Source organism: Epinephelus fuscoguttatus, linkage group LG19 (assembly GCF_011397635.1).
Source record: "Epinephelus fuscoguttatus linkage group LG19, E.fuscoguttatus.final_Chr_v1".
Taxonomy (NCBI): Eukaryota; Metazoa; Chordata; class Actinopteri; order Perciformes; family Serranidae; genus Epinephelus; species Epinephelus fuscoguttatus.
In genome coordinates this window covers 16684154-16708934 of record NC_064770.1, presented here as the reverse complement: position 1 = coordinate 16708934, position 24781 = coordinate 16684154, and the positions used below count along the sequence as shown (strand labels likewise).

The 24781-nt window shown below is 41.9% G+C and overlaps 1 protein-coding gene across 1 annotated transcript; it reads left to right on the top strand.

Annotated features, from left to right (window-relative positions):
* The first annotated feature begins 363 nt into the window (after positions 1 to 363).
* Positions 364 to 24781, top strand: cntnap1 (contactin associated protein 1). Its single transcript, XM_049562391.1, has 24 exons — positions 364 to 1083; positions 5809 to 5910; positions 7189 to 7382; positions 7674 to 7827; positions 8180 to 8383; positions 8724 to 8908; positions 9924 to 10073; positions 10220 to 10481; positions 14107 to 14256; positions 14352 to 14526; positions 15629 to 15735; positions 15855 to 15977; positions 16334 to 16537; positions 16631 to 16787; positions 16873 to 17000; positions 17100 to 17273; positions 17369 to 17587; positions 17696 to 17935; positions 18044 to 18283; positions 18482 to 18609; positions 18817 to 18910; positions 19647 to 19877; positions 19964 to 20008; positions 24582 to 24781. Exons 1-24 carry the CDS (start codon positions 1023 to 1025, stop codon positions 24779 to 24781), a joined length of 3927 nt encoding a protein of 1308 aa, XP_049418348.1. The 5' UTR covers positions 364 to 1022.

The following is a 24781-nucleotide window of genomic DNA, read 5'->3' as shown; positions in this document are numbered from 1 at the left end:
AGCCTTTTTATTTTGTGGTCAATGTGCCACCCATTGCCACAAATCCCCCTCTGCCTCAGTCTCACCCACCCCACCCCCTTGTGAGTGTGTGTGTGTGTGTGTGTGTGTGTGTGTACATGTGGATGAGTTCAGGCACAGCTGGCATCATCATCCTGTAACTTGTTCTGTTCTGGGCATGTTTGTGAATGCACTGGCACAAACAGACTACCTGGACAAGGTCAGAAAGATACCCGGCAGAAGTGTGCACCGTGCTGGTCTGCTGTGGTTGTCATTCTATGTGCTCCTGCTGCTGATTCAGGATATAAAGGACTTCAATTCTATTTTGGGGTTCAAGTTCAGATCTGCCTTTCCTGGAGAGAAATACTTCTTAACCATCTCCTCACTAGCGCAGTGCACTCCAGCTGGCAGCAAAGAAAAGTGTGCCAGCGGACGTTATGAAATGCCAGGGAAGAGGAGAAGAGGAATAAATCTTTAGTGCATTGGTGATTTTGATCCACATCCCAGATGGAATATTATTGTTTTTGACTAATTCCACGAGACTTATTTGGACACCAGGGACAACTTCATATTATTCGTAACTATTTTGGAAAAATACAAGCACTCTACGGCGAACTGAAAAAGTTTTTTTTTTTTTACCCCATTCTCCCTTCCAGTCTCCTCTGCATCCAGGCTCCGGCGGAAGGGACGCCACAGAATCCCGCCTGCCCTACAAGCCCTCTGCTACATAACAAATATACTGAATTAGCCTGTATCATGCAAGAGCCTCACAATTACATTAAGGCCATGTGAATTAAACAATTTAAAGGATATAAAAGACGAAGTGCGCGCTCTCGGCGAAGCGCAGCATCAGCACCAGCATCCGATGCGCGTCCCCGCTCCGGTAGAGGCTGCCCGAGATCCCGGGAAGAGGAGTTGGAGCTGCGCGAGTTAAAGTTGGGCTATAGGGGGGTGAAAGGATGCTGCAGAACAATCTACGATCCAATTAACATAGCCTATGCGGAGAAACGTGTCCTGAGTGAAGGATGACTTGCAAAATACTGAGCATATGCCTCTTATTTTTGGGTTTTCAACATTGCTCATCACGTAAGTCCTGTGAAACAGCAATTGTTCATCTGTTATGGCTGCTAGAATATTATTAAAATAATTCAAAGTGTATATCCATGCCTTATCTGCATATTGTTTAGCGTCTCATATGCTTGAAAGTTGCAAGATTATGAGTGGAAAATACCACCGGAGGGCAAAATGTACAGCCTGGGGTGCTGGGATGGTTGAAGGGCAACACACGTTGCCAGAATTACAGACAGCCTTAAAATACAGATCATTACATTTCACTGTTTATCTTGCCGATTGTAATTTCAGTACAGCAGTGTTTTGTTGGATCACATAAAAAGTGCAGAGGCAAACCGCGTCGGTCCTGCAGGAGGTGCGCATGGTCGTCCCTATCGCACTTGACTGTCTGCATTGCAGTGCTGCAGCACGCAAGTTTCTGCACCGTGTGCCTTCAACTCTCGACTTCTTTGCAACGCACGATGCTGGTCGAGAGTCTATGTTGTTTCTAATAATAATCTTCATATCGCTTTGACCATGTGTATTGGTGAAGGGGGGAAATCCGCTGAACAGATTTTCAAAGTGACGGCTGAGAGAGCAGGGCACAGCGTCCTGACCGGGACCAGCCCACTGCAGTACTTTTTTGGGAAGCCCGTGTTCCCACCACCTGGCCATTACAAATCCCTGCATCCTCCACAAGACGAGCGTGGATTCACCTGACAGGAAAATCATTACTTACTGTAAAATCAGGAAAGCAGTCATGTGGGGGCTTAGTTGGACAGAGGTGGGGGCTGTGTTTGGGGCTTAAATTGGGTTAGGGAGAGGGTGCCATCCCCCCTTCTGTCACAGGGCTTGTATGCATACTAATAAGCTTTGAGCGTGATGTCAGTGCCATCACGACCTCACAGGGTCCTGACTGTCAATTAACAACAGAAACAGCATGACTCATTAGTTTTTGATATCAGTGGAAGATCAAGGAGGAGGGGTGCTTTGTTTGATTTCTAACAGACAACTGTATTTTGGTTTAACACAAGCTCAAGCAGGTTAACAGTATTAGTTCTGGATGTTAATGTAAGAGGATCCACTTCAATAGACACTTTTCTGAGCACTCTCTGTAAAGGCATTGCAGGGTTAGTAACATTCCTGGAAAGTAGTTTGTATTATATATGCTGCTGTTGATTACTAAACTCTGTCACATGGAATGCTGGGAAGTGAATGGTGTTATCTTATAGCCTACTGTAGTGGAAAGAGATTCAAAAAGTGAATGAACCAGAGAGACTGCAGTTGAGTGGAAGTTTGTGAACATCATCAAATCATCAAATGCTATTCAGTAAGTGGGGGCCTGTGGGTTTGGCTTGTTACAGATCTTCTGTACTTTATTGGCTAGGCTGTCTGTACTGTATATCTGCTGTGTAGAAGTGCACAGTGGAGCTCTGCCAGATTAAAATGGAGCCTCAAATCCCAGAGCACAGTGACCCAGCCTGGGGTGGGGCCGAGGCTCACACTGTAAGGTGTGCGTGTTTGTGTTTGGATGCAGAGGTGGTGATGCATAGGTATAAATCTCAAGTTCATGCTTTGTGCATTCTGTCATGGTTAGCAGCCCAAGCAGCAGGAGACTGACAGTTTGGTCCACGTGAGGGGAATTCATGATATCTAGCAAGGGCATAGGTTTTGTTTCAACACTGGGGGGGACACATATGAGCTAGGGGGTTGGGGGAGGAAATTTCCAGTGTTAAACACTTAATTTCCTGCATTGTAGTATTTTTTATACATTGATCTTTGTCTTTTCTGCATCAGTTTGAGGTGGAAATGTCTTTAATTTCATCAAAATAAAAGTCCTCTACTACTTTCATGTTCTTATTGGAGATGTCTTGGGCATATTATGTTTTAATTGGGACAAATGCACATTCTAAATATTGAGGGGGATGTTTCCCCTGCATTTCCCATCAAAATCTATCTATGCCTATGCCTAGAACATGTTGTTCTGTGTGGAGAGTTTTGTTTTTTTACTCAGAAAATAATGTTATTTGAGATCTAAATTCAAGTCTGGCTCTGATGTCCTGCATGGTTTGTGTTTTTATCTCTGACAGTAGCCAGACACCACCCACTGTGATGCCTGCCAGGGCATGATTGAATTATTAAAACCACTTTAAAATAGCCTGCTATACTTTTACTGCACATTTATGCTGTTGTAATGCAGTACTGGCAACAGTATTTTGATATATTACTGACATGTTGTTGGTGGACATCTGCATTCACTTGCACACACACTGGGTGTGCTGTCTGAATCCTCAGCTGTCATGCTTCGCAGAATAGTGACAGGCAGAGGAGGTGCCTCTCTGCACACTGTATGTTACCAGCAGTAATGACGCGTCAGCCCAGACAGACCATCCTACACTTACAGCAGACTGATGATTCAGCAACAGTGGTGCTAGAGCTCTATGCAGCCACACTGTTCCCCACAGCCCCTTAATGATGAATAGAGAAAGAGACTACTCTGTGTGGCGCAGAGAAGAGAGGGGAGGGGATGCAGGATCACAGAGAGAGGGTTGAAAACCTGGTGACTGGATGCTCTGCACAGGCTTCAGGTATACTTTAGCTACTGCATCATGACAACGCCCACTTGGGGAGAGAGAGAGGCAGAGAGAAGTAAAAAAATAGCAAGATGATGAGCGAGAGTATGAGGTAATGGGATGCAGTGAGAGCAAGAGAGAGTGGATGATTTTTGGAGATAAAAGGAAAGAGAGGACGCAGAGTGAGGGAAAGGAAGCAAGACGTTGAATAGGTGGGGGTGTGGAGTGCGTGACAGTCTTGCCATAAAGAGGAGCTGAGTGGCCTGGGTTAACCTGTCGTGGTCTGGGATGGAGCTGCTCCCTACATTTAAAGTCAAACCCCTCTCTTTTTACTACTAACTGAAGAATTAAAACAAATCAATATGCCTTGAGCCATTCGCAGCAAATGAGCCTTGCCTGTGTAACTGCAGCACAAAGCAGCTAAATATTTTTGTATGAAAAGCCATTTGAGCAGTGGATCATTTGAAATAACTCTACAATTTAGTAATGGAATGATGTGGCGGAGATCTGTTATTGAAAATGTGCAGAAGAGTGGAGATTTCTGTGTGACAAAGATGGTGTGAAAGCCTCTTGGAGAGGCACACAGAGTCACAAAGTCAAGGTCAAGGTTACATTTCACTTGCTCAGCACATTTCCTCTACCTGAGTGTGCAGCGTGCCCTTGCGTTAAAGGTGACAGAACTTGTGCTCATGTGACTAACTCATTCTTATCAGATGAGGCAGAAAATGGTGAATTTGTGCTGTATAACGGCTTGCGAATGTTTCATGCGTTATTTAAGGTAGTGTGAGGCGGCGGCTGAAAGCTCTCCACTTTCTCATTCCTGCAGGACTTGCTGTGTGATCACTCAGTGCTCTGCTCCCCGACAAAGTTATTTAAAATTTGAGTCTATGCAGCAGCCTTCCTCATCTTGCTCCATCTGCAGCCTGCATACTAATTCTGTTAATGTCTCCTGTTTCTAGCTACCGTCTAATGCCTTTTCTCCTGTGCTCCATGACCTCTGTAATTGTAAGAACAGGAATTACAATGCCAGAAGACCTGTTTATTAACAATCCTAAAAGTTTAGGGAGGATTACACTGAGGAAGAAGAAGAAGGTTGGACTGAAGCTGCTTTCATTCCCCTCATTTCTATTTTGGTTGGTCCTGCACACACTCAGATCAAAAGATTCTACTTTCTTTGTGTCTGCCTTCCTTCATATTTAAGTAAAAACCAATCCATCTATATTCTTTAGCCTATCTATATTAAATCTTTTGGGAGCGTTAGCATACTTTGGCACTAATAATGAGACAGTGTTTCTCTTGGAGCTCGAGGTGAGGGCATTGCTCATTTATCCTCAGCAGTGACACAAGCAAGATTAGGTAGAATTATGGTCAGTTTTAATAGCCGAGGGCTGGAGAGCGAGTCTGAGCAGATGGGTGATGCTCCTATCACTCTCATAACCATATGCAGAAAAGCAACATCTCAACATGACAAAGCGACAGTCTCAGTTTGCCTTTCGACTTCCTTGCCCATGACACTGCATGCGCTTTTTCAAGAAATAACACAGAACTACAGACATCCAGGCACTGACAGGCATGCACACACACACCCACAAGACTTCCATGTGACGCAGCAACATTTTTATTCTGCCTCTGCAACACCAGCGACGCAAGATCAAACCTCCTTTGAAATAGGAAGGGAGTGTTGTGTAACTGCATGACATTCACAATAGTTTATCTCAGAGATAGTGTGCGTAATCAGTAGCTGTCACTCTCATATTTCAGCGCTCGTCCCACCCAACCTGTGAAAAAATAAAGATGCAAAGATAATGCATGCTCAGACAATGTAGATGTTAGGACGATTTAAAGTCTTGTTCCACCACCTTATAAGGAGGCTATTTAGGGAATGTGCTTTAGTATGGAAAACAAATCTGTGACCTCACTATCTGTATACCTCCACTAGCAGAAAGACTAAACATGTTGGTGCTATGGTTTGAATTTAATTGGACTGATCCGTGCAAATGTGTATTTTATGTCTAATGGAGCATGCACAAGCCTCTAATTAAACTGCAAATGTCTTCTCTTATCAAGCTGTGCAGCTGTGCCAGTCTTTGTTGCTTAGAACTGCATCATTTTGAAAGCAATGTGTGGATGCTGCATTATGAGTGTCTAGTGACTCCTGACCTTGGTGTCTTTCTGATTGTCACTGCAGGAGAATGTGTTGATCCGCTGGTCTCTGGGCTCTATGCCTCCTCCTTCCTGGCCTCATCCAGATATAACTTTCTGTACTCTGCCAATTTTGCCAAATTGTATGGTAAGTTCCTGATTGCAGTGTTCTTGACTTGATCCATAATTTCACACCATTCACCTTAAAGACCTTCCTAATGGCAGATGTTTTAACTTATCACTGCAGGAACAGCACAACTCTGGTCCATTTGTGCAGGCATATTAATGTCATTAGTTACACGTGTATTTTGCAAGTCAAAATATCCTTAAAGACAAAGGGTTATTCCCACAGTAGCAAAAAACTTCCAGATACTGCAGTATCTGTACTGTATGCCAAAGTTGGGGACTGCTTAAAGGGGTATTTTTCAACCTGGACCCTATAGTCCCATGTTTTTGTGTCTAAATGACTCATGGAAACAACAATTTTTGAAACTTGTCCAGTACTGAGAGAGAGGGCTGCAGCCAGCTGTGGGGAAACAGGCAGTAAAGTAGTCCCTACGGGCAACTGTGCACTGTCAATTTCCGTCCAAAAACATTGCTTGCTTGTTCCGGTCTGTTTTGTGTCAAAGTCTCACTAATGGAGACATCTTGTTCTAAGATCTCATAATGGGTGATTTATTGCAGGAAGATTTTTAGGAGATAGGAGTGCTGGTAATAATTTGCTGATCTGGAGTACATATTGCGCTTATCTAAAAGATTGTTGACTGATTTCGACATTTTGAAAAAGTCTGAGAATCAGCTTCAGAATGAGGCTTGGACACAAAACAGACTGGAACAAGCACACAGTATGGAAAAACATTTAATTTCTCTGTCTTCTCTGTAATGTTGTTAGGCACTTATAACACCAATCTGAGCCTGTTAGTGGCAAAAACAAGCACTTTAATGGATGTAGATGGACTTGGAGTACCTTACCTGAGTGGTTACATTGCAGCCTGTTTTCCTCTGCCAGCTGAAACCCTCTCTCTCAATACTGGACCATTTTCAAAAATTAATGTTCCCAGAAGTTACTCACAAAATATGATAAAGCAGGTCTAGGTTAAACACTATAATCTACTTTCACTTTAGCAAGAAAGAAGGACCTCAGGTTACATAATTTAGCATGTGAAGGAACAACTTTTGTGACTGGAGAATTTATGTATTACTTAGCTATGAGATCGAGGCCTACAACATTGGCTTCAACTAGCTAAATAAGTTAGCATCTGCAAAATACTTAATGCTTGTCCATTCCTAGAAAACAACAGTGCAGCAGATGAATTTAAACTGATCATTAGATCAGTTTAAAATGGCTGCCATGAGTTACAAGTTTTGTCATGATTTCACCCCAGTCGGACTGTATTTGTCAAACACTCCTCTTTCTCTCCCTCAGGCAGCAGTGGCTGGTCCCCATCCCCCAGGGATAGACAGCCATGGCTGCAGGTAGACCTAGGCAGGAAGTATCGACTGGTGGCCATCGCCACCCAGGGGACCTTCAACTCATATGACTGGATCACCAAGTACACCCTGCTCTATGGAGACCGACCAGATTCCTGGACGCCGTACATCATGAAAGGAGGAAACTCTGTATGTGTCACTGAGCCAGGATGGTTGGGGTGGGATGAGGGCCATGACAGGGATGAGGCGAGGATTAACTAGTCAAATGTAATCTTTACAGCCGATCCTCCATTCAGTGGGTGTTCTATTAGATTCATTGTCAGTGGCACTGAAACAAAGACAGCACAGCATATTATCTCTCTCAACACTGACAAAGCTAATCTCATCATCAGTTCATCTCCAGTCCCTTAATAAGGCGTTAACACCATTGCAGTGACTCAATAACTCTCTCCCCTATTTCCCGCCTTCATCTGTTTGCAGACGCTGCCTGCAAACTGGAATTATTATCAGGTGAAGAGGAATGTCTTCCATTACGCCTTTACTGCTAAACACATTCGTCTGCTGCCTCTGGCCTGGAACACAGAGAATGGAGGGAAGATCGGTGTGAGGCTGGAGCTGTATGGCTGCTCTTATGGTAAAAATGACCAATGGACCTGCCCAGGGATTTACTGTCTCTGATTCACATCCAGGAACATTCTAAAATCCCAGTGCTTAATCATTTGATAATATGCCACAAAATCTAAGCGCCAAATATGCTACAATATGTTCCTAGTTAATTAATGACTAAGCTCAGTGTCACCTGATTCATGTTCAGGAACATCATACATTAGCTAAATGCAAACACAGGAAATGTGCCATGTGGCGTTTACTCAGATAATCCTTAAAACCTAAAAAAAAACTAAAAACCTAAGACTCCTAACATGCACGTCACATCCTTATGCAATGATTTTGGAAATGGTGAATCCATTTTGAAATTCTGCTTCCAGATTCCTATGTGCTACAGTACAACGGGGATGACTCAGTGGTCTACATGTACCCAGGAAAGAGGTCCCGTACACAACATGATCATATTGCCATAAACTTCAAGACTCTGGAGCAGGATGGTCTGCTGTTACACAGTGAAGGGATTCAAGGAGACCTTTTCACCCTGGAGTTGAAGAGAGGCCGTCTTTACCTGCACATCAGCCTAGGTATAGCCTAAGTTGTTTGTTGGATAAATAAAGTTGAACATTTTTTATTATTACTACATACATTCCCACAGAAGTGCCCCATAAAGTTGAAATATATGGAAGAGATCTTGTTATGGGTTAAGAAAATATTGGCACTGACAATGACGTCCATCTCAGAGACAAGAGGGCTTTTCTTAATCCTGAAATAAAGCTGTTGTCTGGGGGAGAGATCTCAACAGTGCTGTTTGTTTGCTGATTGTTGACTGAAGCCTTACAGTTTCTCTCAGTTTTACATTACTTAGAGCTGATTTGAGCATTTCTCTTTATCTTTACTTCCCCGTTTTTGCCCTCTATTTCTCAGGGAGCAGTATCATACACAAAGTTGATGGTAGAACTACACTGACTGCTGGCAGCCTTCTCGATAATCTACACTGGCACTATGTCACCATCAAGCGCTATGGTCGACAGGTGAACTTCACAGTGGACAGTCACACAGTCACAGCCATCTGTAAAGGAGAGTTTACACACCTGGATCTTGACACACAGGTACCTCACATACCAGCTATATCCATGTGTTTGTAGGTATAGTATGCTAAACACACTCACTGAATACTTCTTTAGAGTTTAGGCTATTATATATTAAAATATAAATGCATTTAACTTACAGTTTTAAAGGTTTGGTCTGTAGGATTTAGAGGCATCTATTGGCAGAAACGGTATATAATACTCATAACTATGTTCTCATTAGTGTATAATCACCTGAAACTAAGAATCGTGTTTTTGTTACCTTAGAATGAGCTGTTATATATAGATACAGAGCAGGTCCTCTTCCACACAGTCCACCATGTGGTTCTACAGTAGCTCAGAACCAGGCAGAATACTGCTTATCCTTGCTTCCAATTTTTCCCAGTGGCCACTGGCAGTATTGCAGCAAAAAAAATCCCCTGCAACCCAAAAATCATTTATCCCATAGACCATCATTGTAAAACAGACATCTTTAAAATGGTTACCAAGACACCTCAAACTGCAAACAAGGTCAATTATGACTCTTTCTGTAATCAATCTTTGATTCAGGAAGGTTTTGTATTTGTAAAACTTTCCTCAAGTCCAGAAAAGTGATTTAAATATCTGTGACATCATCACAATGTGAAGTCTATAAGCTGAGGAGGAAGTTGTGGGAGGAGCCAGCAGGAGAAACACTGCTGCACATATTCAGTAGGCCACATAACACAGACGTAAACCCGGATATATGCCAGGTGAGCAATTCCATTGAACTGAAGAGGCGTCATCTTAGCATTTGGTATAGACAAATCAAATACTTGCTCTATAAAGGGCCATTCGTGTCTTTGCATCAGGCACTGTGGTTCTCCTACATTTCTGCAACCTCAGTGCTAAATGCTACTAAATCCTACACACTAAACTACTTTTAATTCAAGTATTTGTGACTAGAGAGTAAATGAGATAATTTAAATGCTTAAGTTTTCTTTTTCCATTTACTTTCATTGTGCATCAATTTTCTGGTTAATGATGATGACTGAGTGTGTTCATACCTTCCTCCTAGTTGTATGTAGGAGGTGTCATAGAGCAAAATTTGCCTCACCTGCCCACTACACCAAATTTCCGTGGCTGCCTGGAGAATGTCTTCATCAATGGCATCAACATCATTGACAAGGCTAAGAGAGAAGACTCTGAGATCCGCATCCCACGAAAGGTAGGGCTTCATACAAACTATTATACAGTTTCCAATGCTATCAATGTTTGTGATGATCACCATTAATTATAATAACATATAGTATAGCAATCAGTGAAAATGTGTTCACCGTAACTGAGGTTTGATTTCTCCTTCTTCCCCTTTAGAAAAAGATGCATTATGCCTGCAGAGACATTCTGCTCAAACCTATGACTTTCGCTGGGCCCAACAACTACCTTCAGGTGCCGGGCTTCTTCAGGAGGCCTCGTATGTTTGTCAAGTTTAAGTTCCGCTCATGGGACTACACAGGGCTGCTAATGTTCACACGATTTGCTGATGACTTGGGTGCCCTTGAGCTGGGCCTTAGCGAGGGACAGATAAACGTTACCATATTCCAGCCTGGGAAGAAGAAACTCCAGTTTGCTGCAGGTGGGCTTATGCAATTTTTGACCTTGTCAGATATGACTGAAAAGATTACATTTAAAGATTTTGGAACATAGTGTATTTCTTTGGCTGAAAAACAGTGGCAAAGTGCTGGGGAGCATTTCACCCCAGTGCTTCTTGCTATGAGTAGGTTTTTTTGTTACTTTGAAAACAATGTCTTGACATGATGTTTACTAGGTAGCCAATGTAACGCTAAATAAATAGAGGGTTAACAACAAGCTTATAACAGGTATGGTGGTAAAAGCACAATACTCACCAGCAACGTTCAGTGTCTAGCCAATCTGCTCTCACAAACGGGCTTAGTTATATCGTACAGCTCAGGATAGACAGTAGCTAAAAGAGTGGCAGTGGCAACACCAAAGACTTTTGGAAAAGGGTCAGAGATTTTCAACTTCAAGTGCTCAGAGTGGCTGCACAAAAAAGCTAGCACACTCTGTGCCGATGGGTCCATGTCATTGGTTCGACAGCCCATTGGTTCGACATCCCATTAGTTCGACTGTCCGCGGTGCTGAACGGCTCACGGCGGGTGCATGGTGCGCCGCGACTGGCTCTGGGTCAGCTGGGAAAGGCTTGAGGCGGAGCAGGCTCACGGCTTATGTGTTTGTCACTTTCTTTTTCATTTTAACCCACACCATGATCTTTTCCTGACCCTAACCAAGTGGTTTTTGTGCCTAAAAGTAACCAGACCTTAACCACAGGGCATCATGATGATTTCGGAATGGACTTTGGAACAATGGGTTGAATATGGTCGGAACAATGGGATGTTGAACCAATGGGCTGTCGGACCAATGGGCAGTTCCCGTGCCGACAGACCCTTTTTCTCTAGGTGGCAGTATTTGGCCACATATAAGCTCTCTGCTTACTGGAAACAATTGAAAGAAGAAGCTGAAACCCACCCCTTAGCTACTGTTGCTATGTCTGTCAAGCTCTCCTATTTGCATACATAAAGTTTGCAGTGGTAAGGATGGCAGATTGACTATTCAAAATTTATAATCTTGAACACGAACATGGATTTTGTTGGCTGACATGATAACTGTTGCTAAGATTGTATCACTTGTAACTTGCTAGCTAAGCCAATGTTGATGCTAAAATCTAATGAGATGGCTGGAACTTGTCTCTAGCTGACTTTTTACTGTTTTAAACATGTAGTTGATAGCTACATACAGTACAGGCCAAAAGTTTGGACACACCTTCTCATTCAATGCGTTTTCTTTATTTTCATGACTATTTACATTGTAGATTCTCACTGAAGGCATCAAAACTATGAATGAACACATGTGGAGTTATGTACTTAACAAAAAAAGGTGAAATAACTGAAAACATGTTTTATATTCTAGTTTCTTCAAAATAGCCACCCTTTGCTCTGATTACTGCTTTGCACACTCTTGGCATTCTCTCCATGAGCTTCAAGAGGTAGTCACCTGAAATGGTTTTCCAACAGTCTTGAAGGAGTTCCCAGAGGTGTTTAGCACTTGTTGGCCCCTTTGCCTTCACTCTGCGGTCCAGCTCACCCCAAACCATCTCGATTGGGTTCAGGTCCGGTGACTGTGGAGGCCAGGTCATCTGCCGCAGCACTCCATCACTCTCCTTCTTGGTCAAATAGCCCTTACACAGCCTGGAGGTGTGTTTGAGGTCATTGTCCTGTTGAAAAATAAATGATCGTCCAACTAAACGCAAACCGGATGGGATGGAATGTCGCTGCAGGATGCTGTGGTAGCCATGCTGGTTCAGTGTGCCTTCAATTTTGAATAAATCCTCAACAGTGTCACCAGCAAAACACCCCCACACCATCACACCTCCTCCTCCATGCTTCACAGTGGGAACCAGGCATGTGGAATCCATCCGTTCACCTTTTCTGCGTCTCATAAAGACACGGCGGTTGGAACCAAAGATCTCAAATTTGGACTCATCAGACCAAAGCACAGATTTCCACTGGTCTAATGTCCATTCCTTGTGTTTCTTGGCCCAAACAAATCTCTTCTGCTTGTTGCCTCTCCTTAGCAGTGGTTTCCTAGCAGCTATTTGACCACGAAGGCCTGATTCGCGCAGTCTCCTCTTAACAGTTGTTCTAGAAATGGGTCTGCTGCTAGAACTCTGTGTGGCATTCATCTGGTCTCTGATCTGAGCTGCTGTTAACTTGCGATTTCTGAGGCTGGTGACTCGGATGAACTTATCCTCAGAAGCAGAGGTGACTCTTGGTCTTCCTTTCCTGGGTCGGTCCTCATGTGTGCCAGTTTCGTTGTAGCGCTTGATGGTTTTTGCGACTCCACTTGGGGACACATTTAAAGTTTTTGCAATGTTCCGGACTGACTGACCTTCATTTCTTAAAGTAATGATGGCCACTCGTTTTTCTTTAGTTAGCTGATTGGTTCTTGCCATAATATGAATTTTAACAGTTGTCCAATAGGGCTGTCGGCTGTGTATTAACCTGACTTCTGCACAACACAACTGATGGTCCCAACCCCATTGATAAAGCAAGAAATTCCACTAATTAACCCTGATAAGGCACTCCTGTGAAGTGGAAACCATTTCAGGTGACTACCTCTTGAAGCTCATCGAGAGAATGCCAAGAGTGTGCTTGGCAGTAATCAGAGCAAAGGGTGGCTATTTTGAAGAAACTATAATATAAAACATGTTTTCAGTTATTTCACCTTTTTTTGTTAAGTACATAACTCCACATGTGTTCATTCATAGTTTTGATGCCTTCAGTGAGAATCTACAAAATGAAAATGAAAATAAAGAAAACGCATTGAATGAGAAGGTGTGTCCAAACTTTTGGCCTGTACTGTATATGATGTCCTGGACTGAGGCTAAACTTGTTAGCCAGACATGCTCTGTTTTGCAGTGTATGTTAGAAACAACACTTTCTCATCCGAAGTCGTCACTTGTTGCAGGTTTGCCAGTGGCCTTTCACTTCTACACGTTAAGTGCTAGGTATCCTTCTGCATCTGCTGTTGGTGTTCGCACAGGGTTAGGTTTACAAAAAACACCATGCTTTGACCCTACTGAAAGTGAACACCTGCTTCCCGGATGAAAGTTCCACCACCACCCCTCCCACCTGCACTATAAGGACTTGCCTGCTCCTTTTATTATGTCATTTTCGGCAGCATTTCATACCTTGAAAACAGGTACTGCATATTAAACTGCCGCAGTAGGTGCCATCCGACTGACCGGCAGTGTATTATAACACAGCCAAAGGTTCTGTCTGGCCCCATTACCAACTCACACTACCCATCATACCGCTGCAAAAGGTGACTTTTGGCATCAGGCCCCGGACACTGAAATTACCCACAATGCGGCAGTATTTGATGACTTCAGAATGAGAATGGGCTGTTAGAGCAAACAAACACAAACACAATACACTTTTGCTCTTGAATAAAAAAGATACCAACCTACAATCTCTTATGATACCAAATATAGCTACAGAGTGACCTGCCATGCCTAGTTATGGTTGCTAAGCAATGATTGAACAATCCCTGTATGGAAGGTGGGTTTACTTAAGTGTCAGTTCTGGATGAATGATGAATGTGCATTACATTATGCATGTGATCTCTGTACTGAATCTAGAGTTGTAGAAACAAAGCATAACATGCATCTCTTCAATCTCTAGGCTACAGGCTAAATGATGGTTACTGGCATACAGTGGATTTGGCAGCCAGAGACAACCTGCTGACCCTCACAATTGATGAGGAGGAGGGCTCTCCACTAAAAATCACCAACCCTTTCACAATTCGGACAGGGGATCGCTACTTTTTTGGAGGTGAGGTGGTGACTCCAAAACAATGATTGACAACTCCAGAAAGCATTTCTTTAGTCTGTACCGTCTAATTTATACATTCGCTTTCTCACACTCAGGTTGTCCAAAGACCAATAACACAATAAGGAAGTGTGAGACCAAGCTGAACCGCTTCCATGGTTGCATGCAACATATTTTCATAGACAATGAACAGCTTGATATCGACATTATTCTGCAACGACAATGGGGGCGCTATGCTGAGCTGTTGTTGGGCACCTGTGGCATCACTGACAGGTAGGAAACATCACCTGGTTTACAATATGTGGCATTAAGCATACATTAATGATATAATTTCATTAATAGAGGGAAAATTGCACAAGAAAAACAGACCAAGATGGTGCTGTGAAAATATCCTCTCATGTCACTGGAGTCATAAAATTACACATTGTACCCCTATCATACCATATAAAGATACACATTTCTATGAGGATTCATTATTTCTGTATCGTCCTGGATCTTTCATGGCGTCGTTAAAGTAATATGAGCTCATACAAGATGTTAGTGAAGCATTAGGCACTGAATTGCGAGTCTTAAAAGGGAACACCACCTAAATTAGGAATTCCAATATGTTATTTCTGTGCCCTAGGAAAGTTCAATCAATATTTGTGAACATGAGCTACTCTCTCTCAAAGCCAGAGATGAGAGGTAAGTCTTAAACTTGTAATGTTATAGGATACAATGGCTGGAGCTGCTCCATAGACAATGAATGGGAGACCGATTTTTTAACCCATAGAATGTTTGTTTTCTTTTTTTTTTATACCCAAATGAACTTTATTCTATCCTACTGTTCTCAGTACAGACAGAGAATGCACCCATATACTCAGAACATTCCCATGGGTGCTCTCAATGTCATCTAGAACATCTTTCCCAATTTGTTGTCTATGGAGCAGCTCCAGACTTTATACGTGATGACATTGTAAGTATGAGTTTTAGCTCTCTAGCTTCTGGATTGGAGAGAGAGTTGTTTTAGCCAATATTTTTGGACTGTCTTAGACCACAGGAATAAAGCTGGTTTCACGTGCTTACCTGCAAGAGCATCCCCCCCAAAAGCAAAGTGCTTTTAAAAGTAGTTGCTGCTGCTACTGTTCACAGCTGCATGGATGGATTAGTGAAGAGGCCTACTGGGCCCAGGCCCAGGGGCCCAAGGGCTCAGGAGGCCCCTAAGCTAGAGCCTCTGTGTATTGCATTTCTTGTCAAAGGGCTTAGTCATTCATGCCAATAACTGAGCCCCAGAAGTCCTAAAAAAAGGAAAAACCTAAGGAATAGTCTAAAACATTCACTTTGAAGATGTCACAAGAACGAAACCATTGTGATACATTTTTATTATAATTTACAGATGTAATCCAAATCCATGTGAACATGAAGGCAGATGCATCCAGTCCTGGGATGACTTTATCTGTGTGTGTGAGAACACAGGCTATAAAGGAGAAGTGTGTCACATGTGTAAGTGCTGGCTGGCAATTTTACCACTTTAATAAATATTTCTTTACGGTTGATTACACTGGGCCAATACCATATTTCTTCCTAATAATAACAAATTGATTATCTCGCTTCTTCAACAGCGGTTTATAAAGAGTCATGTGAGGCCTACCGACTCAGTGGCAAGTATTGGTCTGGAAACTACACCATCGATCCTGATCTCAGTGGACCGCTGAAACCATTTGAAGTGTACTGCAAAATGAAGTGTAAGTAATCACTGTCACTAATAAAATACAGCTTCATCAGCACTGTGTTCAGTGTTTGCTGAATACTCTGTGGATCGTTAATGAAAAGTTGGAGAATCAGGTTATCGTGTTCCCTGTAATGAGAAATGTGTGCTCAAATTCCATGGGAAATCAAAGGATTTTATAAAACAAGATATGTCCAGCTCTTTCTGTGTATGTGTCATAAATGTGTGCCTTTTCTATTTCTAACCTTTATGTTCAAATTCAGACATTCAATTACCTTTCATTCTTTTCAATTTTCTTACATTAATCTTCTCTCCATCTTCCTCTTTTAACATTTTATCACTATGACCTGTATCTGGCATGTCTCCTCACAGCATATAAAGCTTGGACAGTGATTTTGAATGACCGTGTGGATGGTACCAGGGTGACTGGGAGTTCGATAGACCGGCCTTATATAGGAGATGTCAATTACTGGAACGCCTCCTGGGATGAAGTCACGGCTCTTGCCAACACTTCCATGTATTGTGAGCAGTGGATTGACTACTCCTGCTACAAGTCCCGTCTCCTCAACACCCCCAGTGAGTGGGATCAGTCAGTTTAGTAATATGGTAGTGTGCTCATGGAAAAAAAGAAAGATGGGAAAATAACACACTACTTCTCTTTCAAAACAGATGGAAGACCGTTTGGTTACTGGATCGGTCGTCACAATGAGAGTCACTATTACTGGGGTGGAACATTCAGAGAGGTCCAAAAGTGTGGCTGTGCTATCAACCAAACCTGCACCGATCCTAAGTTTCAATGCAACTGTGATGCTGACTATAGACAATGGTGAGTGAGGGATACGTTGCGTAGGTTAAATTTGTATCTGTGACGCTGATGATGAAGTCTTAATATCCCCATTGTGGCTTCTCAGGTACTCAGATAAGGGCTATTTGGACTGGAGAGACCATCTGCCTGTGAGGAAGGTAGTAGTCGGAGACACCAACAGGACCGGCTCAGAGGCACACTTCACTGTTGGGCCTCTTCGCTGCCATGGCGACAGTGAGCTTAAATATTATGGGTTGCACTCACACAGTGATGTTCAGCTTTGTTGGTGGTTGAGAGTTGCTTTTCATGTATAATTTTCAATGTGTTCCACAGGAAACATATGGAACACCATAGCCTTTACCAAGCCCACCTACATAACATTCCCCACCTTCAGGCCTGGCTCCAGCGCTGACATCTCCTTCCACTTTAAAACCTATCGTGCCCCTGGTGTCTTCTTGGAGAACTCTGATGACCAACTTCGAAACTTCATACGTATAGAGCTAAATAGTGAGTTAACTAGCACGGAGGTATGCTCTTCATACAACTGAAAGATTTGTATAAGAATGACTAAAAGTTCTTATTTTTCTTTTTTTCTCTTCCAGCCACCCATAACCTTGTATTTATATTTATGGTTGGGGACGGCATCGTTAACGTGACCCTGCGTTCCCCGGTGCCACTCAATGACAATGAGTGGCACTTTGTTCAGGCCGAGATTAATGTGAAATTGGCCCGGATTAAGGTTGATTATCAGCCTTGGGCTGTCACGCATTTTCCAGGTCAGACCTTCGTCACCATGCAGTTTACACATCCTGTCCTAGTAGGTGGGTTGCCTGAGATGAACTTTGGATTTTGAAACTGGCATGGCATCCAGAACACTTAATGTATCCTCTCTAATCTTGATGTCTCATCACTGATATTCTTCTTATTAGGTGCAGCCAACCGTACCCTGAGACCTTTCTTGGGGTGTCTTCGAGGGTTACGGATGAACGGTGTTCCTCTTGATCTAGAGAGCAAAGTAAATGAAGAACAGGGTATAAGGAGGAACTGTACCGGGCAGTGTCTTAATGCTACCATACCATGCCGAAACGATGGCCAATGTATAGAGGGCTATGCTGCCTACACTTGTGACTGCAACAACACAGCTTTTGATGGTTTCTACTGCCATAAAGGTGAGTTCATATATGTTTCTCTAGAGCCTTGACCAAGCCCTCACATAGACATTATTTGCAGTAATAACTTGCAACAAATAACTAATTCCACAATGATCCTTTTTTAAGACATTGGAGCCTACTTTGAGATTGGCTCGTGGCTGAGATACAACATACGAAAGAAGCCAATTTCAGACGAAGCAGCGTGGGCCAATTGGATCGACCCACACTATGACAACTTCAGTCTGGGCTACAATGACACGGCAGATGACATAGAGTTCAGCTTCAGCACTGTCCATAAGCCAGCTGTGTTGCTCTACATCAGCTCTTTTGTCCAGGACTACATTGCTGTCATCCTCAAGACTGATGGTAAGAGAAGCTTAGAAACAATTCAAGTCAAAATGTAAAATCTGGAATTTTTGAAGTACAATTAGGGCAGCAGATTTATTCATTTCACAGATTAGAGACTCAGAATCTCATAAAAACTTCTCCAGTAAGTTGATGTAATGCAGTTACTGTCAAATCAATATATACTATTGATATGTTTTGTTTCCTCTCAACCAACAGGCAGCGTAGATCTGAGGTATAAGCTGGGGCTCATAACACACAAGTATCAGCTGACTCACCGAAACCTTGCAGATGGATACCCCCACTATGTCAACATTACTAGACACAACAGAACCATCAAAACACAGGTTCACGCTGCCACTGCTGTCACTGTCTCAACTCTGATCTGTGGTTTATGTTCATTTTCAGTGAAATAATGTATCATGGATAGAAAACTCATAGACTGCTGTGCCACCTTAGCTTAGCTTAGCTTAGCATGAAGAGTAGAAGCAGGGGGAGACAGCTACCCTGGCGCTAAAGGCAACTAAATCAGTCTTATTTTTCCCTGCCCACAGGTGGATTACATGGAGCCCATTGTGGAAAAGATAACCTTAGTGGAGGACGCTAGGTTTGACTCTCCAAAGTCCATGTTCCTGGGCAGAGTGATGGGTAAATTTCTCATTTACCACTTGTTGGTAAGGGGTCCATGACATTGGTTCGACAACCCATTGGTTCGACATCCCATTAGTCCGACTGTCCGCGGTGCTGAACGGCCCGCGGCGGGCATATGGTGCTCTACGACCGGCTTGAGGCGGAGCAGGCTCACGGCTTATGTGCTTGTCACTTTCTTTTTCATTTTAACCCACACCATGATCTTTTCCTGACCCTAAGCAAGTGGTTTTTGTGCCTAAACCTAACCAGACCTTAACCACAGGACATCATGATGATTTCGGAACGGACTTCGGAACAATGGGTTTAATATGGTCAGAACAATGGACTGTCGAACCAATGGGCTGTCGAACCAATGGGCAGTTCCCGTTGATAAGAACAGGTAGCCTAATGTTTTCATCTGGCTGCCAGTATGTTATTCAGTTCTTGAGGGATTCTACTTATATTTCATGGTAAAGTGTAGTGTGCAAGAGTGGGGACAAGCTAAAATCCTATTTTTCAGTGTTCCAAGTAGTTTATATCAAGGTTTCACATGGCATATCTTCAAATTGCAATTAGGACAAAGTGCAAGGGACTTTGTTTGATAATATAAAGTATTATATGGATACTTTTAATGCATATTTAAGCATGTAATGTCCTGGGGACAGAGAAGCATAGATTTGGCAGAATGGCATACGGGCATTATTTGAAGTGGGAACCGTGCCAATTTATTTTTTGTTTCCGTCTGCTCTTTCAGAGGTTGGTGATATTGACTATGAGATCCAAAGGCACAATGCTCCAGGCTTCATAGGCTGTATATCTGGGGTGAGATACAACATCTACGCCCCTTTAAAGGCTTTCTTCCGTCCAAATGAAACAGACCCTCCGGTAACGACACAAGGCTATGTATCTGAGTCCAACTGTGGCGCCTTCCCTCCGATCCTGGGTTATGTACCATGGGAGGTTGACCCCTGGTTTACCACCATAGGTGAGTTTATATGTCCATAATGCATCAGTACAAAAAAAAAAAATGTTTTTTGTTCATCTGCTTATTTGCATACCTTTCCCTTTCAGAGTATTTTTATATCCATGATGACCTAGGCCTGTTTTGGATAACAGGTAAGATTATTGTTTTTGTCTATTCTTTAATACTGTCTAATAAGATGTTGCCCTGTATACACAAATACTGCATGTCTACCTTGTTACTTAATTGCTGTACTCAGTAAAACAGATTAGTAATATGAAATGTAGCTGTTAATTTATTCATTCTGAAGCACTGCTTCACCCCCTCATTTCTGTTTTACTCGCTCCTCTCCCAGATGACACAAATCAGCTGTTTGAAATTCTCTCTCCTTTTTTCCTAAAATCCTCTAATCCTAAATTAGAGCAGCGTTGTCAGGTTCCAGTGTGGGCTTTTGAGTGTTTATTCAAGTATCTGACTGCAATCTGAAATTTATTACATGTGGGATGAAACTGAAAAAAAAAATCCTTAGTGAAAACTAAACAGCCAGACATTTCTAATGCATTAATATCATACCAGAGATTATACTTGATTCCATTCAATTCAGGTCAGATTATCTTTTTAATCTACTTGAGTATATGAATGAAATTTAAGTAAAACAGACCTATTTATCTTTACATACATACATATATATATATATATATATATATATATATATATATATATATATATATATATATATATTCTAATAGGAGAAATCATCAGTCATCAGTCTGTTATGTACTTAGATTTATGCAATTGTACACACTACATACAATACAGTCTATTTACAATCTGGAAATAGATGGTTTATGATGAGTACTGTAACTTTAAAAGTACATTAAACCTCTATTCCTTTACCACGATAAGTAAAAGTTAATTTTATTTGACAGTCAACATTTTGATATAGTTCAATGTGAGAAAGCTGTCTATGCTGTGAGACAGTTAGTAATTTTAGTAAATGTATCATCATATTGTAGATATCATGTTCATTCATCATTTTGACACAAGACAGTGTAGTAGCTATGTCTGTCATCGCAGAAATGAGTTCATTTTTTAAAACAGCATGAAACCAAGGCTGAAATATGACAAATGCATTTTCCTCTGTGTATCTATAGATTTCTGCAAAACATCAATATTTAATATACTTCTTCACTTATTTAATCCCCATGATAACTCTGCACCTTATTACAAGAGGAGTGTTGAGACCGCATGAGCGGTTTGCTGCATAGCATTACAGACGACGGGGAAAATTAGAGCAGGTCTCCCTGATGAGCAGGAGAGGCTGGAGCCTCAGGATTAAACTGTGGCACAGAGACTCTCTGCTCCATCCCTGTCTGAGACCTTTACCGGATCAGCTATATTTAGTCCGCATGGGCCCAGCTTACTGTTCATCATTGATAGATGCTTCAGCTTAAGGGATTGTTCAGATTCAGAGGTATTATGCTAATGCAGGACATAAGCGTGTCATTAAAGATTGGTGTGCCTTTCAATCATCTCAACAATGGTTCCCCCTGGTTATCAGACATCATCTATTTCTGATATACTGCTCAGGATAAAATGGCTGAGAAATTACACCACTTGATTTAAATGTGAAAAACCAAATGCTGGTGAGCAAATTCTGTCGACGATATTTTACATCATGTCCTTCATTTGACAATATTACTTTAAATAAGATGTGTGCTTCTCTGCTGCTTTGTGTTAGGTGCAGTGTATCTTTTCAAAGGCATCAGCAGTATTGATTCATTCTCTATCTCCATTCATTTATTGAGAGTATGAACCTGAGGGGCTCAGGCCTTTCCCAGCATGCATTAACAGAAAAGCTGGTAGACACTGTGGATATTTTGCCAGTCCATTACACAGTGAACACACTGACTGACAAACAAACACACACCTATGGGCAATTTAATGTTCCATTTCAGCTGACCTGCATGTCTCTGGACTGTGACAGGAAACCCAAGCAAATGCAGGGGGAACATTAAAACTATACTCAGAAGTGACAAAAGCTGAAGCCTGAACATTGTGAAGCAACAGCTTGAACTACTGAATAGTATTTCTGGTTGTAGGTGCCAGGGCTCAAAGGAGGCTGGTTTGTGAATACTCAGAGTCAGAGTCTTATAAAACAAGTGACCACGATAGAATTACAATGACTAGAAAGGACATTTAACAGTTTGCCGTGGTCATCTGACTAGTACAAAAAAACAAAAGGCAATTGTTGTTAGTTGTTCAAGTGACAGCATACAGTATGTCAGTGGGGCCGTAAAGTGTGTCACACTCACTGATTTGAGACGTCCATTTTGACCTATTCTTACAAATATTTTCCCCTCTAAACTAAAAACTACAACTGCACATCCATCCAAGTTTCTCAATGAACTAAGACTAACATTAGTTTAATTGCCTTATTAACTTAAAATACACATCAATCAAACTCAACAAAAACAAAGTACAACTTACCAAATTCTTCTTTGTTAGTCTTCTCAGTTGTCTGGTTAGTTAGTCTCACTGGTTTTGGTCAAAATAAACCCTCAAAATACACAGAGTTAGATGTGCTAAATATGCTGATCTACATGCTGTTTATCCCTGCCTGTGCCTTTCAGCTGTCCACGCTGTCTCTCCAAGAAACATGCAGTTAATGGCAACAAAAGAAACCAAGGAAATTGTGATACGATATGATACGATACGATATGATACGGTATAATACTATATGATACAGTGTGCTACAATGCGATACAATACAGTATACGTTATTATACCTGGAGGAAAATTTATCTTGGACTCAGGAGCTGCACAAGTATTGCTGCTTTACAATGATAGTCCAGAAAAAAACTCCAAAGACCATTTTCTACTGCCTGAAAACCCACTAAAATCTAGCTTTTCAATGTAATGGGAAAGGTTACGATCAGCATTCATACCAGGGTCAAATGACTGCAGTAGTCACGGGTATTTATCGGCTCCAGCTCTGATCGGCAGAAATGCCACCCGGGTGTATGCACTAATTTTAGCTCCTTTACCAGCGAGATGCAATGGTGCACCACCATAAGATACTGTCCGTCTCCGCCCAAGCAGCTCTCAAATATCATTCCAAATTAGTCTGCACTGAAGTTGTCTTGACCTTTAACAGTCGCATTAGTAGCATCTGAGAAATATCACCAGACTCAGTTCCTGCCTGATGCTTAAAACTCAAGCAGACCTTTGTCATGGCCAGGCCAGATTACAGCAATTCCCTCTTCAGAGAACTCTTTGCTGAAATGTCTTGTAGAATGCAGCTCATTTGAAATGCAGCAGCTGGACTACTAATCAGGACCAAAAGATCAGAGCCCATAAACCCATTCCTCAGGAACCTCCACCAGCTCCGTCTGGTTCCACAGAATATATCAGATAATGCTCTCAATTTACAAACCCAGCAGACCTCTCAGATCACAAAGCCACCAATCTCCTTGATGTCCTGAGAGCTTACTCCAAATCTGGTGAGATTGCACTCAGTATTTATAAACCATAAATATTGAATAGCAAATGTGGTATTGTGAGACTTGGACTCACGCTGAGTTCACCTATAATCGACCTCAAGACATTTGTATTCAGTTAGCATTCTCATTGAACATTTTAATGTCTTTTACCGTCATTACTGTCGTTTTGTATACAGAATACAAAGAAAAGGAACTTGGTAGCGTGAGCAGTGATACTTTGGCTGAACACACAAATAAAAATAATCACTACCAGAATTTGCCCTTCATAAACAGAACAATGAAGGAAATAAACTTAATATTATAGCACTAAATACAGTAGTGCCCCCAGAAATTTGTCATAGGGTCGCCTGATGGAGCTTCTGAAAATCTTGGGGTGACACACTAAAACCAAAAGCCATAACTGATTTTCAGGAATTCAATTATGCTGTTGAAGTATATAGGCCAGTTGAAAACTATGTCAATATAAGAGTTAAGGAATTGCATCCTGATATACTTTGGTGTCGTTTTTTACAGTTAACATTAATAATTATCTAATCTGCATAGACTAATGCTGGTACACATTAACATTTTGAGTTCCTCAACAATCCTGTATTAATGTGTTATGTATACATGTTAGGTGAGTCATTGTTTCTCAAGTAGACTTGTTACCTTTTTACTTAAAAAGAGTACATTGATTATAAGGAACCAAAAATGTATTTGGAAACAACCCTACTCAAGATTAAAAACACCACTCAGAGGCCTCCAATTATTTTTTAAGACGGGGGTGGGGCATGGAGGGCAGAGATTGTATCACAGTGGCTGCAGCCCTCCTGGCCACCCCTTGGTGGCGCCACTAAATACATTGTACTGGCCAGTCTTTGTTAATGACAGGTGAATTTGGAGATGTAAAGTCTATAAATTAAGAGGACAAAAAACACATGACATCAAAGATGTTGCAGAAATACAAACAGCAGGATTCATTCAAAGTATTACTGATCTTCTGTGTGTAGTTTCGACTGTTTCTATTTTAAACCTGACTGGGATGTCAGAGGAAAACAGGCCTTGCACTGTTATCTTTTTACATTACAGAAAATATCAGACCTAAATTCGCACAACAGTTTAGCTAATATAATATAGCATTATGAATTCAGTCAAACAGTGCCTGCTCCTCATCAGTATTTCTGGAAGCACCTCTTTCCACATTGTGTTGCAGATTAACTCTGACTGTGCTATTTTTATCTTTCAGTCATTGTCATCCTGGCACTGCTGCTGCTCTTTGGAGGTCTGTACAGCATCTATGTCTATGCGTATCAGCAGAAGGGCAGCTATCGCACCAATGAACCCAAGAACCTGGAGTCCCCCAGCAGTGCCAGGCCGCTGACCGAGACCCTGAGGAGAGAAAAAAAGAACCTCCCAGAAATTGAAGAGGAGTTCAGGAGCGACTAG